The sequence below is a fragment of the Triticum dicoccoides genome, chromosome 7B (assembly GCF_002162155.2).
Source record: "Triticum dicoccoides isolate Atlit2015 ecotype Zavitan chromosome 7B, WEW_v2.0, whole genome shotgun sequence".
In the NCBI taxonomy this organism is placed as follows: Eukaryota; Viridiplantae; Streptophyta; class Magnoliopsida; order Poales; family Poaceae; genus Triticum; species Triticum dicoccoides.
In genome coordinates, this window is record NC_041393.1 from 30,155,167 (window position 1) to 30,172,214 (window position 17,048).

General features: G+C 43.8%; 1 protein-coding gene across 1 annotated transcript in view; it reads right to left on the minus strand.

Moving 5' to 3' along the window:
* Positions 1-10,428: 10,428 nt before the first annotated feature.
* LOC119337731 overlaps positions 10,429-17,048 on the minus strand; it is a 9,216-nt gene continuing 2,596 nt past the window's right edge. Inside the window, exons 5-12 of the mRNA XM_037609893.1 lie at positions 13,915-14,190; positions 13,699-13,823; positions 13,350-13,467; positions 13,171-13,263; positions 12,967-13,044; positions 11,493-11,589; positions 11,284-11,337; positions 10,429-11,201 (exon numbers count right to left, since the gene is read on the minus strand). Of these exons, the coding sequence (XP_037465790.1) occupies positions 11,324-11,337; positions 11,493-11,589; positions 12,967-13,044; positions 13,171-13,263; positions 13,350-13,467; positions 13,699-13,823; positions 13,915-14,190 (801 nt within the window). The 3' untranslated portion in view covers positions 10,429-11,201; positions 11,284-11,323. The remainder of the gene's footprint in view (positions 11,202-11,283; positions 11,338-11,492; positions 11,590-12,966; positions 13,045-13,170; positions 13,264-13,349; positions 13,468-13,698; positions 13,824-13,914; positions 14,191-17,048) is intronic.

The window sequence follows — 17,048 nt, forward strand, 5'->3', positions numbered from 1 at the left end:
TTTTCCATGTACAACCCTCCCAGCTGGGTGAGTTTCCGTCTCACTACTCTACTCCATCAACTCCCTGAATCCTTTTTCATAAATATTAATTTGTCATTTATAACAGGAATGGCGGAAAGTCACCAGGGAGTTCCATAGCCCCGCACCACAGCCAGAGGACCCAGGCCCTTGATCCCAGATTTGAAGAGGATACGGATATATTCGTGGAGCTCGGGGAAGGGGTCTTTTACCAGGCGAGCTATGACGGCACCGAAGTGGCCATCATCACCGACTATCCCGGTCTCCTCCCTACGTTGCATGTAAGTAATCAGGAGACTTGTCCCTTGGGAGAATTTCCCTCTTCCGCCTTATGCACCTCACTATATTATGCTCTAAAGGGGAGGCGATCGGAACGCCACGCGGCACCTGAAGCGACGCGCAAGAAGGCAGTGCCTACAACGGGCAGGCCTTCGAAGAGGAAAGCCAATAGAAGTGCGGCCGAGCCTTTAGCGAAGAGGTATTGTTGTTTTAAGTATGCTCTATGGTCGTCACATTTAAAGTGTGACAATATCCGTTGTGTCTTATTAGGAAAAACATTCACCAGACTATGTCCGGGGATCCTACCGGTCATGCCTCCACGAGCCGGATTCCGGACCCTGTCGCAAGGACTGAGGCTAACACGGAAGTGACCTCGGATTTTCCCTCTGCGGAGGAGTCGGACAAAGTATCCTTCACAAACTCCAAAGTGGAAAGCGCCATGAATCATCGGCGCCGGTGGGCCGTTCTTCGCGACCCTGGTTTTTCAGAAGAGCCTTCAACGCCTTCAACTCGGGTGATGCTTACATCTGAGCTGCTCGAGATGGGCTTACCAGAGCCACAGACCAGTATTTGAAAGATATGCGGGTAAGTACACATTTGTACAAAACTGATAATCATATGCCAGTAGCCCCCGAGACTTGAAACAGTTGGTACAACTGATTTAAGGATCGTTATATGACCAGGTGCTCACAGAGAAGAACAATTTGTTGTCTCAAGAGCTAAAAAACTGTCAAGGCCGGCTGACTGCTGCTACTGCCGAACTGGAGAAATCCAAGAAGGCGGTGTCTGGTAATGTTCCCCTCCATCGAGAAAACATAATCATATACCAGGATTATTAATACAGGTGCAAATCGTATGACAGAGGCATCGAAGGTCGCACAAGCGGGAGTTCCAGGATCTCAAAGGCAACTGGCTGCAGGCGAACGTATCCTGACACAGGTCAGGGCGGATAAGAACAAACTCCAAGATGCCAACACCAAGCTTGGCAAAGAGCTAAAAGATGTGCGGGCCCAGCTAGCTGACTCCGTGAAGGAGAATAAGAAGTTGCAAGGCGGCATATTTAGTATGTGTTCGGGCTTACCTTTACATAGTTCGGCAAAGAAAGAAACGGACAATAATTATGTCTGTAAGTATATTAACAGGCCATCCCGAAGAGGAGGTGTCCGGACCATTGAGCGATCTGCTACAAGAGCTGTCGCAAATGCACGAGCGAGCTCGGCAGGCGACGCAAAATATTGCTAAGGCTTTATGGCCATCCGACTCCCCTCCAGGAGGTATGGAGGGGCTTGTATAGCTACTCCAGGGAGCGCGGTGGCGCTTCTAATTATGGAAGATATCGGCCTGCCGGAAGGTGCGCGAGAGGCCTGGGCAATGGTGAAAACTCGGTATACCAAGCTCGAACCGAATCACATGGCCCGGGTCAGACCTGTATGGTCAAATGGAGAAGAAATTCCCGTTAGTTTGGTATATGACCAGGTTCAAGTAGCCGCAAAGTATTCCCAGCAGGATTGTAGGCTAGATAGCTTGTTAGATGGCATAGAAGAAGAAGTGTTTGAGTCTAAGTGACTATGTACTTCATTTGACAAATTAATGTCTCTAGCTGAATTGTAAAACGCTTGTCATGGCAGACCTTGTCGTTTCAACCTCTGGACCCGAAGGTGTGGAGTGCTTTCGAATACCCGCTTGGTAATGTAAACCTGGGTATGCATGGAAGCCAGGCATAGGGGTCATGGTTTATTAAACAGACAAGTATCCGGCTAGTTATGTTATATTACATGTTGATCGTAAGAAACATCTTCCAGAGAGAATAGTTCTGTTAAGGGTTCCTTTCCCTGGGTAAGCATGCATTAATGTGCATGTCTGAACTGTGTTTGAAAAAACCACAGCATACATAACATCTAGGGGTTCATAAAGTGACAAGTAAAAACATCTTTAGTCTGTCGACCGAATATTCCCTTAAGAACGCTAGCTTTCGGCTTCACCCAGTCTGAGGTACACATTTGGATGACCTGGCAGTAACAATCGCAGAGGTGCTCCCTTTATGCCCTAGCCGAACTAACGGGAACGTAGGGCATAAGCACAGGAGCCAGGTAACCCAGCTTGGCCAAAACTTAAGTCATATCGATGCATATAGTGGCGAAGAAAAGGTACATACGTGGAAAAAAACACATATATGGTGAGCTTGATGCTCATAAAATAATAATAATAATAATAAGCTTCTGTACAAGAAGCCCCCATGTATAACTGACATACATATTAGGAATTGTATGCGTCTTAGGTGTACGGTTTAGCCGTATGAAAGCTTTACAGCTCTAAATAAAAAAGAAAGAAAGATGAAAAGAGAGAAAGATAAATAATGGAAAAAGGGGAGAAAGGGGACGAACGAAGAGTCCAGCGCTAGGCATAGAATCTTCAGAGTCTGGCCGCGTTCCATGGGTTTGGCTCTAGGCGGTTGTCTAATGCATCACACAGGTGGTACGCTCCTCTGGTGAGAACTTCATCAATGATGAAGGGACCCTCCCACTTGGGCTTGAGTTTATCCTTTTTATTCTCTGGCAAGCATAGAGCGAGTTCGTCAACATTATAAGTCTTGGCCTGTACTTCTCTGCTTTGATATCTGCAGGCCTGTTGTTGGTAGAATGCGGAACGGGCTTTTGCGACATCTCGCTCCTCCTCCAAGGCATCTAAGATGTCCTGCCGATCCAACTCGGCTTCTCTCTCTTCATACATGCACACTCGAGGTGAGTCATGAATAATGTCGCAGGGTAACATAGCCTCTGCGCCATACACCATGAAGAAGGGAGTATATCCAGTAGAACAATTGGGCGTGGTCTGCAGCCCCCAGAGTACGGAGTCGAGCTCCTCCACCCAGTGCTTGTCGGATTCTTTCAAAGACCGCACTAGTCTGGGTTTAATGCCACTCATAATAAGACCATTGGCTCGTTGACTTGGCCGTTGGTTTGTGGGTGATAGACGGAGGCGTAGTCGAGCTTGATACCTAGATTAGCACACCAGGCTTTCACCTCATTGCCTGTGAAATTGGAGCTGTTATCGGTGATGATGTTGTGCGGCACACCATAACGGTGTACAACACCGGATATAAAGTCTACCACTGGCCCGGCTTCTGCCGTTTTAACTGGTTTGGCCTCTATCCACTTAGTGAATTTATCCACCATGACCAACAGATATTTTTTCTTATGGCTTCCCCCTTTAAGGGGTCCGACCATATCAAGCCCGCAGACCGCAAAAGGCCAGGTGATGGGTATTGTTTGTAAAGCGGTGGGTGGCATATGGCTTTGGTTGGCAAAAAGCTGGCATCCGACGCAATGTTGGACAAGGTCATGTGCATCTGCTCGGGCCGTCGGCCAATAGAAACATGTACGAAATGCCTTACTTACAAGGGCCCGACTTGCGGCGTGGTGACCACCGAGACTGGCATGAATTTCAGCCAAGAGTTGCCGCCCTTCGTCCTCGGAGATACACCTTTGAAGTACTCCGGTAGCGCTTTTCTTATAGAGTTCTCCCTCGTGAACCTTGTAGGTTTTAGATAGCCGCACAATGCAGTGTGCCTCATTCTGATCCTCGGGAAGTTCTCGCCTATTGAGGTAGGCCAAGAAGGGTTCGGTCCATGGGGTGATGACCACCATGATGAGATGGGCTGATGGTGTAGTTTCGGTGGCTGAGCCCCCGATTATGTCGGTGTGCTCGAAATCTGGGGTTGTCTTCGGATCCGGATTAGTATTGCCGCTCTCCCCCTACCACACCACGGATGGCTTGAAGAGCCTTTCCAGAAATATGTAAGGTGGGACGGGGTCGCGCTTAGCGCCAATGCGAGCAAGGACATCTGCCGCCTGATTACTTTCTCGAGCCACATGGTGAAACTCGAGCCCCTTGAAGCGAGCCGACATTTTGAGAATGGCGTTACGGTAAGCTGCCATCTTTGGATCTTTGGCATCGAAATATCCATTTATTTGAGATATTGCAAGGTTTGAATCCCCACGCACTTCCAGGCGTTGTATGCCCATGGAGACGGCCATCTGAAGACCATGCAATAAAGCTTCGTATTCGGCTGCATTGTTGGAGTCCGTGAATAATATTTGTAGGACGTACTGAACAGTATCTCCAGTAGGGGATGTCAGGACAACGCCTGCCCCTAGGCCTGCTAGCATTTTGGAGCCATCGAAGTGCATGACCCAGTTGGAATATGTGTCATACTCTTTAGGGAGTTCGGCCTCTGTCCATTCAGCGATGAAGTAGGCCAATACCTGGGATTTAATTGCCCAGCACGATTTGTATGATATGTTGAATGGGAGGAGATCAATGGCCCACTTGGCAATCCGGCCCGTAGCGTCACGGTTGTTTATTATGTCGTTGAGAGGTACTTCGGAGGCCACTGTTATCAAGCACTCTTGAAAGTAGTGTCGTAGCTTCCGGGATGCCATAAAAACCGTGTATGCTATTTTTTGGTAATGAGGGTACCGGGATTTGCATGGTGTGAGGATAGTGGATACGTAGTATACCGGCTTCTAGAGCGGGAATTTGTGTCCGTCCTCCTCTCGTTTGATGACGAGCACCGCACTCACAACTTGGCGTGTGGCCGATATGTATAATAACATGGGTTCGCCGACATTTGGCGCGGCGAGGATTGGGTTGCTTGCTAGAAGAGCCTTTATTCCTTCCAATCCGGTTGTTGCCATGTCCATCCACTCGAAGTGGTCGGTGCGTCAGAGAAGGCGATAGAGTGGCAACGCCTTTTCTCCTAACCTGGAGATAACGCGGCTTAGAGCTGCCACACATCCGGATAATTTTTGGACTTTTTTAAGGTCTGTTGGTGTAGCCAACTGTGACAAAGCTCGGATTTTAGCTGGGTTTGCCTCAATTCCTCTATTGGAAACGATGAAGCCCAAAAGTTTTCCAGCGGGAACGCCGAAAACGCACTTTTCCGGATTGAGCTTGATGTCATATGTTCAGAGGTTGTCGAATGTGAGACGCAGATCATCTATTAAGGATTCGATGTGCCTAGTTTTGATGACTATATCATCCACGTATGCTTCAACTGTCTTGCCAATTTGTTTTTCTAGGCATGTTTGAATCATGTGTTGATAGGTGGCACCAGCGTTTTTGAGCCCGAAAGGCATAGTGTTGAAGCAGAAAGGCCCGTATGGGGTGATAAATGCTGTTGCGGCTTGATCAGACTCCTTCATCTTAATTTGATGGTATCCGGAATATGCATCGAGGAAACACAGCGAGTCATGTCCTGCGGTAGCATCGATGATCTGATCAATGCGGGGAGGGGAAAAGGATCCTTAGGGCAAGCCTTGTTAAGGTCTTTGAAATCAGCGCATAGGCGCCAGGATTTATCCTTCTTTGGTACCATCACCAGGTTTGCCAGTCAGTCCGGGTGTTTTATCTCTCTGATGAATCCGGCCTCGAGTAACTTGGCTAGCTCCTCTCCCATGGCTTGTATTTTGGGTTCGGGAAAGCGTCGTAATGTTTGCTTGACCGGCTTGTACCCCTTCAATATGTTTAGGCTATGTTCGGCTAGCCTACGTGGGATTCCTGGCATATCAGAAGGGTTCCAGGCAAATATGTCCCAGTTTTCGCGTAGGAACGCCCGTAGTGCGGCGTCGACCGTGGGGTCCAGCTGTGCCCCGATGGATGTTGTCTTCATGGAGTCCGTTGGGTGGACCTGGAATTTGACTATTCCGTCTGCTGGTTTGAAGGAGATGGATTTGGATCGCTTATCAAGTATCACGTCGTCCCTATCCACCATGGAGCGTGATGTGGTTAATTCTTCGACCGTGAGGGCTTCAGACAATGCCTCGAGGGCCAAGGTGGCGGTTTTGTTTTCGGTGCGGAGTGCTATGTCCGGATCACTGGCAAGGGTGATGATTCCATTGGGTCCGGGCATCTTGAGCTTCATGTACCCGTAATGGAGTATAGCTTGGAAGCTTGCAAATGCGTATCGCCCTAACAGGGCATGATATCCGCTGTTGAAAGGGGCCACTTGAAAGGTTATCTCTTCGGACCGATAATTCTCCGGCATGCCGAATACCACATCGAGTGTGATTTTTCCCGCACATCACGCCTCCTGACTGGGAATAATTCCTCGGAAGGTCGTATCACTTTGCTCAATGCGGCTCGTGTCTATTTCCATTTTGTTGAGAGTTTCCTCTTAGATGAGGTTCAGTCCGCTGCCGCCATCCATGAGCACTTTGGTGAGCCGAAAGCCGTCCACAATTGGATTGAGGACCAATGCGGCAGGTGCCCGGACTGCTCTGAATTTTGGTTCGTCGCTGGCGTTGAAAGTTATGGACGTGTCGTTCCAGGGGTTTATTGCTGCAACTTGGCAGACTTCAGCGAGGCCGCGGAGTGCCCTTTTGCGCCTATTGTTTGAGGCAAAAGTCTCGAAGACTGTCATCACTATAGGGTTGTTGTCTTCCGTGGGATGTTGCTCTGCGGTATTTTTGGTGAGGAGATCCACGCTGCTCTTGGCCAACTGTCGGAGTATCCAACATGCTCTAAGGTTGTGGGTTGGTACGGTATCCGGTGTTGTGTGTATCCTGCATGGCCTATCGAGCCATCCCTCCAGAACGGTTCCGCGCCCCGTAGTGGGCTTTGATTTTTTTTGTTATTGGATCGTGCGACTGGCGAGGGTGCATCCTTTTTGTCCAGACAAGGGGTTTAATGGAAACCGGTGGCTCCCAAGAGGCTGCCTGAGTTTTCCAGGCGCTTTCCATTGCGCAGTACTTCTGTATTATGGTTGCCAAGTCAGCAAAGTGTGATACGTGACGGCGATTGATTGCATTGAGGATTCCCTCGTCCGTGCAGTTTTTGCAGAATAATGAGATTGCATCTTCATCGCGGTAGTCCTTGATCCTGTCCTTGACAAGGAGGAAACTGGCCCAAAAGTGATGGACCGTTTCTTGGGACTGTTGTCTGATGTAGGTAAGATCGCTTATATCTGGGTGGGTGGGTGGATTTAAGTCTGAACCCTGACCCAATCTGGGATCCGGAGCTTGAGAAAATTCTAAGCTTAACAGTTCGGACTCCGGGATATCAACCAATTTTTCCGGCCCATGGTCCGATTCTAAGCTCGGAATATAGGGCATCTCTTCCTGCGGGCGAGTATTCGGCTCCGTGAGCTCGGAGATCCGAACATAGTTCGTCCTCAACATAGGGGAAGAGTCGCCGCATTGCTCCTCCACTACCGCTATCTAATGGGTGATCGATGGAGATTCAATTTCTCTCTGATCAGGTTTAAGCCCAATCTAATCGTAGTCCGTAGCGACCCCCAAGGCGGCGATGCGATCCAGGAGTTCGTTTAAAGATGACAACTCCACCGGATCCATCTGTTTGGAGTATTCTCAGCTGACACGAAGGCAATTTTTGATGACCCGAGAGGTCATCGTCGGCCCGACAGCCAAACGGGCGGCCATGGTAAAGCCGCCCAGCCGGAGGGTTTGGCCTGAAGCCAAGGCTCCCCCAGAGGTGATGTTGTCCTTGATGACAAGGCGAGCCATCAAGCCTATCTTCGACGTCACAGTGGAACTCCCAATGAAAGCACCAATGTCGGTGTCAAAATCGGCAGACCTCGGGTAGGGGGTCCCGAACTGTGCGTCTAAGGCTAATGGTAACAGGAGGCGGGGGACACAATGTTTACCCAGGTTCGGGCCCTCTCTATGGAGGTAATAACCTACTTCATGCTTGATTGATCTTGATGAATATGAGCATTACAAGAGTTGATCTACCACGAGACCGTAGTGGCTAGAAGTCTAGCCTATCAGGTTATGATTGTTGTCTTATGGACTAAACCCTCCGGTTTATGTAGACACCGGAGGGGGCTAGGATTACACAAAGTCGGTTACAGAGAAAGGAATCTACATATCCGAATCGTCAAGCTTGCCTTCCACGCAAAGGAGAGTCCCATCCAGACACGGGACGAAGTCTTCTATCTTGTGTCTTCATAGTCCAACAGTCCGGCCACAGTACATAGTCCGGCTGTCCGAGGACCCCCTAATCCAGGACTCCCTCACCCGCTGTAGGGTGTTGCAATATGTTCATGGTTAGCTTATTATCAGTGTTGTGGGGGTGACAGCAGCCTAAACGCGGATAAGTGGGTCATGGCGTATGGGAGTAAAGAGTACTTGATACTTAATTCTATGGTTGGGTTTCACGACCTTAATGATCTTTAGTAGTCGCGGATGCTTGTTAGAGCTCCAATCATAAGTGCATATGATCCAAGTAGAGAAAGTATGTTAGCTCATGCCTCTCCCTCGTATAAAATTGCAAGAATGATTACCGGTACTTGTTACCAATTGCCTAGGGACAAATCACTTTCTTGTTGACAAAAGCTATCCACTCTTACTACCTTGCAATTTATTCATAGTTTTATTCTCGCAAAGTACTTGTAGTTTTATTCTCGCAAAATAGTTTCATACTTGTTCTAGGTAAAGCAAACGTCAAGTGTGCGTAGAGTTGTATCGGTGGTCGATAGAACTTGAGGGAATATTTGTTCTGCCTTTAGCTCCTCATTGGGTTCTACACTCTTATTTATTGAAGAAGACTACAGACGATCCCCTATACTTGTGGGTTATCAGTCTCACTCGCGGATACTCGTGGTGACATTGGGTTATCTAGGTGACATTAGAGATGACGCGTATCATATGGTGTTGTCGTAGTACGATCTCTAGAACTATTCGTGACACTTTGGGGTGGTTCATAAGATTGATTGTACGAGGTGGTTTACTACCTACATGATTTTGTCTTACTTTGTTTGATAGGAATAGAGAGTTTGGAGTATTTTTGAGAGATTGCACTAGTGAAAGTATGAAGCATGAGCCTTATTTCTAAGCAGTGATATACCGTTTTGCTCGTTGTTTTCTACTTGCTACCTTGCTATTTTTATTTGTTTAGATTATAAAAAAAGTTATTTCTAGCATCCATACTACACATCTATCATCATCTCTTTGCCGAGCTAGTGCACCTATACAACTGACAATTGTATTGGGTGTGTTGGGGACACAAGAGACTACTTGTATTTGCCTGTAGGATTGTTTGAGAAAGACCATCTTTATCCTACACCTCACATGGATTGATAAATCTTAAGTCATCCACTTAAAGGAAATTTTCTACTGTCCTACAAAACTCTGTGCTTGGAGGCCCAACAAAGTCTACAAGAATAAAGTTGCGTATAGACATCAACCTATTTCTGGTGTTGTTGCCGGGGAGGTGAGTGCTTGAAGGTATCTTCTTTAGATCTTGCAACTGAATCTTTTAGTTTTTTGTTTTTCACTAGTTTAGTTTATAAAAAGAACTACAAAACAATAAATGTGAAGTTGCATCAAATTCTTTATCTTTATGAAGTTTTTCTTGAAAATATGGATTCCGATAGTTATGAAGTGTTAAAAGAAGAATTTAACACAATGTTTGGTGTCAGTTCCTTGAATGATAAGCATGATTGTAATGCTGCTAGTATGAATTCTTTGAATATTCATGATGCTAATGATACGCAAAGCCATATGCTTGGGAATGATATGTTTGATGAAGATGATCTTTTTAGTACCTCTACTTTTGATGAGCAAATTTATTGTGATGTTAGCATACCTCCTATTTAGGATGATTACAATGATAAAAGTGAGGTTGAAAGAGTGTCAACTCTAAGTACTAATGATCTCACTATTTTGAAGGGTGTTGCATCTTATTATAATGATAAAAGTGAATTTGAAAACGTCGTGACTTTATTTAATGATGAATCAACTATTTTGGAAGAGGTTTCAATTGATTATGATGAAAACAAAGCTGCGACTTACAAAGATTATTATGACGATATTTGTGTTATAAAAGGTAGTGATAATTATTCTTATGAATATCCTTTTACTGAACATTACTCTTTGTGTGAAATCAATTTATAGTGTTCAAGTTTTATATGACACTCCCACTATTATAAATGGGAAGAAATTTGCTTATATATGAAAAGTAAACAAAAATTCTATGCTTATGGATCATAAAAAAAAATCTGCTATACTAAGTGATAGTGCTTAATCTAAAAAAATTACTACCGGCATGCATAGTAAGTGTTGCAATTATTTTTTTCAAGAAAACACAAAAAAAAACTGCTATACTAAGTGATAGTGCTTAATCTAAAAAAATTACTACCGGCATAGATAGTTTGTTACATCCTCTTAGGAGGCTCCGGTACAGGCAAAAACACAAAAACATCAGTGGACGTCCCAGGTCTGTGGAAGGATGACACGCAGGCCTCGAGCACCCACGGTAGCCCAAAGCGCGGCTTCTTCCTTGATCCTTGCTACCAAGATGCTAGTCGATGGAGTTGCAGCATTGAAGACGCAATCGTTGCGATGCTTCCAGGTCATCCAAGGGACCAGCAGCGTTGCAGTTGTGAGCCCTTTGTGCATCTGCTTGGGCGTGGCCTGCCGCGCCGTGCGCCACCAGACTGAAAGGGAGCCTTCACCATTAGGCGCGCTGCAAGGTAGGTGCAGCCAAGACAAGTGTTGCAATTTTGAACCAACCACGGTTCAAAACTGCAACATTTGACCGAAGGGAGTACTAAGTAATAATGCCGACGTTTAGTTCTACTCTTTATACAAAGGACATCAATACAGACATAAACACTACATCTGGGAATTGAAAAGCTATTTCAAACGTCAATAATAATAATACAAAAAAATACATTCATGTCAGCAAATGTTCATCCGACATTAGTGCGTGTCCTGGAACCATCATCAACGAGTGCCCATAATGTAACTTTGAACAGCAGCCCTGAAATCACTTAAGTGTATTCTTAGTACGTCCTACAACCTTTCATCCTGACAGTTACGCTAGTGTCATGCCTACAAGCACACTCCAATTCGTTGATTAATGTTCTTGCTTATCTTCTCTTTCTGCAATATTAAAACAGATATATGAGCAATCTTTATTTCATATATTAATATTAGTATCTTAAGTGGGAAAAGTTTGAAATACCTTCATCACACAATTAGGCACTCTCTACTGCAGAGACAAGTCAGAAATCCATATCTGGACATCAGAATTCATCATTAAGACATGTACCTCATAGAAATGAACGGATGGAAACACACATGCAAATATGCAAACAAATCAAACATATAACAGTATCAGCACCGAGCCCCAAATCCTACTAGAAGCTTCACACTAGTTGAAAGGACGCATACCACTTTTGAACACCTCTACGTCATCTGATACATTTAATATCAGGCTTAAAGTGCGACTCGGACCTTTGCGACCTTTCCGCATGTGCAATATACCAACCTGTAAATTGAAACAAGTCAAATGTTAAAGATTGATGGTAAAAGGGGAAAAGAAACTCGCATAAGAGAAGAAAGCTTAAAAAACTATACGAGTGGTGACAATTTCAATTTGTTATAAGTATCGTCACAAGCTCAACAGGTCAGTCTGTCTGTTGCTCGTGATGTTACCACATGGTCTTGGTCTTGGGGTAATACTATAAAGGCAGATATACGGTGAAATTTCTATAGATGCTATTAGTTCTTTTACACAGATAAGGAAAGCTGAAATACCTTTCAAAGTTTAAACATTATTGTGGTTGTTAGAGAAAGTGTTCTGTTAAAAAAAGACAAAAATGATAAAAGGAAAATGGCTGCGTGATCCAAAATACTACTCCCTCTGTCCTAAAATAAGTGTCTCAACTTTGTACTAGCCCTAGTACAAATTTGTACTAAGCTCAAGACACTTATTTTGGGACGGAGGGAGTACATCTGAGGTCATCCTGGAACTGTCCAGCATTTGTTATTGGAATCTGCTGAGACAGATTGCTATGCTCATTCAAACTGATGCTATTCCCCAACCAGCTAATTTTCTTCTTATGGGTTGAGAAATTCTTACCCAAAGGTAAAAGAATTTATGCACTGGGCTTAGCAGTTGTGTGCTGGGAAATTTGGAAATTAACAAATAGATACAGCTTTGAAAAGTTTGATTTTAATCTCCTAGTCAGATGATTTTCCACACTTGTGTGGCTGCTAAAACATAAAGCAGAGATACTAAATAGGATGAACAAACAAGAACCCCTACAATGATTACAAGGCATGTATCGGTATGTGGTACAAATAATGGGATGAGATGCTGCTAGTCAACATGTTTCTGCTGATGTACTTCTTCATGCTCCTAATATATGCCCGCACAGGGGCAACTGCAGGATGCGAAAAGGAGGGTAGCGAGATGTGGCAAAAAAGATGCGCTTTCGTGTCCAGTAATCTCTTTTCTACGATTTTTTCAGGTGCCCCTTCTAGACTAGCCTGTTGTAGGCTCGTTTGAGTTAGTTAATTCTGCTTGCCTTACTTTCTCTGGGTTCTGAACTATATTTTCATCCGCTACCTATATAATATCTCATTTTCCATTCATCTATCATGGAAAAGTGGACTCCTAACTTAAATAAAAGAGTAACTAAACACTAATCTGAACAAAATTAGAATAATCTGAATATTTTTTTAATTGATTCACATGAAACTTCTACCTTTTATATAGTATATAGACATCTTATGATCATTTTTTTGCATTTCCCTGTGGTCAACCTACTAACAAATGTCTTGTAACCATGGATAAACATAAGGGCGTTTGTAGCAGATATAAAAAATAAACTGCAGTTAAACATCTTATAAATAAACTTACTGGTATGTCCATGCAGGAACCGATGGCTCCTCCTTGTTCAAGATAAGTCCCGCATATTCTCATAATTAAGTTCTCCAACTGTTAACAGCAACAAGAACAATAAATGTGAGTCTAAGATCGTAAACATGAGCTGTAAGTTTTATATCCACTTTACTCACAAAACAACATGACACATCTACTGCTATTACTATTAATAATAATTACCTCCACTGTGGTAGCAATGCACTCTCCGTTCATGGAGTAAATGATATCACCAGGTCTAACTCCTAGTTCCTCAGCAATTGATCCATGTGACACCTACAGTTCAATTTGTCATGCACTATTCGATAGCATGAAAAAGTAAGCATTTTACAAGAAAACAAGGAATAGTGGACAACATATACCTCAATAACTATTAGACCCGAATCGACATTACACTTACGGAAGATCTTCTCCGCACGAATTGGATCTAGATATTTAATGGCTGAAAGCTTCATCCCAATATGCAACCGAGGGATACACCTTGCAAAATTATCATTTATCAGATTCCACAAATGATGAACAATATCATAGAAGTTAAAAAAAAACAATTTCGATAAATAAAGCTTTGTGCCTAAAATATTGAACAGAAATTGGACTTAGCAATCTAAGAACAATTAAGTAAAACACAAGTATACCAAATACATCATGTTTCCTCAGGATATTTGCTCATTACTAAAATTGTACAATGATAGCAACAAAAGAAAAACTTACTGAAATTTTTTCCACATATCCAAGCACTTCAATATAATAGAGCAAGGGATAAATGCTGTTCCTGGAAAATTAGCCATCCCCAAAACTTGCCCATTAAAATCAATAACGGGTCCTCCAATGCTAGCCTAAAATATTTAGATTGCAACGTTAGAACCATAATAAGCAACATAAGTTAATAATAATTTATGACACACTCATGATGAAGATTATTTATACCTGCTTAATCACACAACCAGTGAACAAATGGTGATGACGTTCATATGTAGTTGGGCCCATAAATTGAACACATCCATGATGCACAGTCAAATTTAGATCTTCGTCTCTACCAAGCACAAATATGTCTTGACCATAGAACACTTCATTATTGAAGGTAGGAATCTTAGCACACAAGTCTATATCAACCTTAAACAAGGCAATATTGATGTGCTTGTCATATTGAAGCAAGTGTGCAGGTACAGTAGTATCATCTTGATCCAATAAATAAGCAACAACCTGAAGATGATCCAAGAAATTGAGAGTCCGGGTGGAGCAGTATCATGTACATGTGTATTTATGTCATGCAAAAACATGTATTGCTTGCAAGATGGTATTGTAGAAAAAATAGAGTTGGCAGCCCACTTGCAAGGCACAATTCAAGAGCAGATGCTATATAATAGAAAGCACTAAAAGAAACATGTATTTATTATTGTGTTTCTATGTTGTTCTGTCAAATGTTATGCAAATTTAACCTACAATGGACAAGGAAAGTTTTGTACTGCACAAGCAGATTAAATCTAGCAACACATTAGATGATTGGAACTACATAGGATAAAGGAAATGAAACAACAAGGTACAAAAGCAAGGGAACTACTTCCACTGTCCCACGTGTGATGAAGAACCAGGGAAGACATGTTGAAGGTAAATTGGATGATATCTCATCATTTATGCAGTAATTTATTTATACTGCACTAACCATATGTGCCATTTTACCAAAGTACAGAGTTTTGACATGGCCGTGATGGATTTAAGGTTCCAATCTCAGATGGGAGTCTCAAGAAAATAATTTGACAAAAAATATTGTGTACAAGGAGATTATAGTGCAAGAGACCTCAGGATGTTTGTTAGTTTATTACTTTACGTGGGGTTTTAGAAGTGGAAATTTGTACGGTTTTTACATTAGAAGATATTTTGGATACCTACATTTGCACAATTAATCTATAAAATATATAGGTGGTGTATTGCTGTACGAGGCCTCAGACAATATGTAAACTGTCGACTGACATAATCAGACCGAAAATATTGACTAACAAGTAAGCATTGTTTTTAAGGCGTCGCTTAGGCGTCAAGGCGCCCTGCGAGCTCGAGACGTCCAGCTTGCCTTATGTACGTGCGTAAGGCGTCCGCCTTAAGCTTTAGAGCGTCCGAGGCGTCTGCTTAGGCGTCCAGGTTGGTGCCTTAGTCCATACTCGACGCCTTAGCTTGCCAGGCAGGCAGGGGAGCTGTTTTAGGCGGGGAAACAGAAAGGTTGTTAGCGCCAACAGGTAAGAGGGGGGAGAGAGAGAGAGAAACAGCCCCCAATCCACACACTCCCCCCCCCCTCTCCCTCTTTCTCTCCAGTGGCTCCTCTCTGGCAGATCTGCTTCCTCATCCGCAGCAGATCCTCTCCGGCAGCTCCTCCCCCTCCTCCTCTCCAACGGCTCCTCCTCTCCAGCAGCTCCTCATTCTCCTCCTCTCCAGCAGCTCCTCTTCCTCTCCAGTACAGCAGAAACGAGCAACAGCAAGGAGCCAACTGCCAACAGCGCAAGGCATACCTCCCTCCCCCTTCACCCTCCTGCTGGTTGCTCACTGCTTTGTGCTAGCTGCTTTGCTGGTTGCTCACTGTCTCTCTTATAGTGGTTAGTGGATGCCTGGATGTTTAGAATAATGCATGATAGGCTGCTTGGTTGATTAGAATAATACATGCTGTTGTTAGTGATTAGTTTAATGCAGTAACTTTTGCTACTTAACTTTGCTACTATGCTTGATCTGTTGATTATAATAAGGAATGATGGGCTCTTGAATTGATTAGAATAATCTTGTGCTGCTCACTGTTGTCTACTTGACTAATGCATCGATGCTTGCTGAATGCTGATTACTTGATTAGTTTAATGCCTAGTTGCCTACTGGCTACTTGATTGTTTGCTGCATGAGTAGACAGTAGAGTACTAGATTACTTTATTGTTTGCTGCCATGGCAGCCCTTTTGTCTATCTAGTAAGTACTTTATTGTTTGCTGCCATGGCAGCCCTTTTAACCGTTATTTACTTATTTCATTTATTGTTTGTACTTTATAGATCCATACAAAGAAAAGGAACAGGTTACAATGGAAAAGGTTGAATGATCTTGTCTTACTTTCATACAACCGGAAGAATATGCATCGGTTTCAAAAGAGGCATGAGAAGGTGGGCGACAATAGCTTTGACCCTTTGGTCATTGAGGAGGATTTTGATTGGGGCAATGAGTGGGTGGACCCATCACTATCACAACCTCAAGGTGCTCGAGGTTGTCCTGAAGACAATCAAGACATTGCATGGGAGGATGTTGATGTGGCTATTGGTGCATCTTCGAACCTTCAAGGCCGCAATCTACCTAGGACAGCAACTACACTTCGTAGGGGGCAGTCAAATGTCTATGTGCAACACTACGCACGCAAGAGACCTACTACAACACGACCTACAATTCTTGAAGAAGATGAGGAAGAGAGGGATTTGGAGCAAGAGCAACACTCAAGTATGCCCCATGCGTAGGAGGATTCAGACTACGTTGAGGATGATGATGATGTGAGAAATGATGATCAAGATCCAGCCAATGCTGACCAAGATGGAGACAACACCAATGCCACCATGGATGAGTTTGATGATGGTTGCTATTGATTGAGAATTGAGACTTGAGACTTGAGACTTGAGAGTTGAGAGACATGAGAGTTGGAAAACCTTAAGCCCCTTTTGCTATGTTGGTGTTATTTGTTATGTGGACTTGTGTCATTTCTCATTTGAAATGCTTATGTAATATGTCACTGCAGAATGCAGATTGCACTCCTGCTTGTTATCTTGTTTAGTTGTTCTCCACTTTTGCTCACTGCCTCACTTCTAGTTCTCACTTCTCAGTTTTTTTCATTATTTGTGCAATATGGACTATTAAGTGATACATTATTTAGTTTTAACATATTTGTTCATGTTGATGCAAATTACTGTTGGGGAGAAGAGAAAGGGCAAAGAGGATGGATGCTAATGGGCTCTACAACCAGCAGCAACTGCAAGGTGTGTATGCCAGTATGCCTAGTTGCCTACCAACCAAATTCTAATCTATTCTGCTGCTTAGAACTCTCTAAGG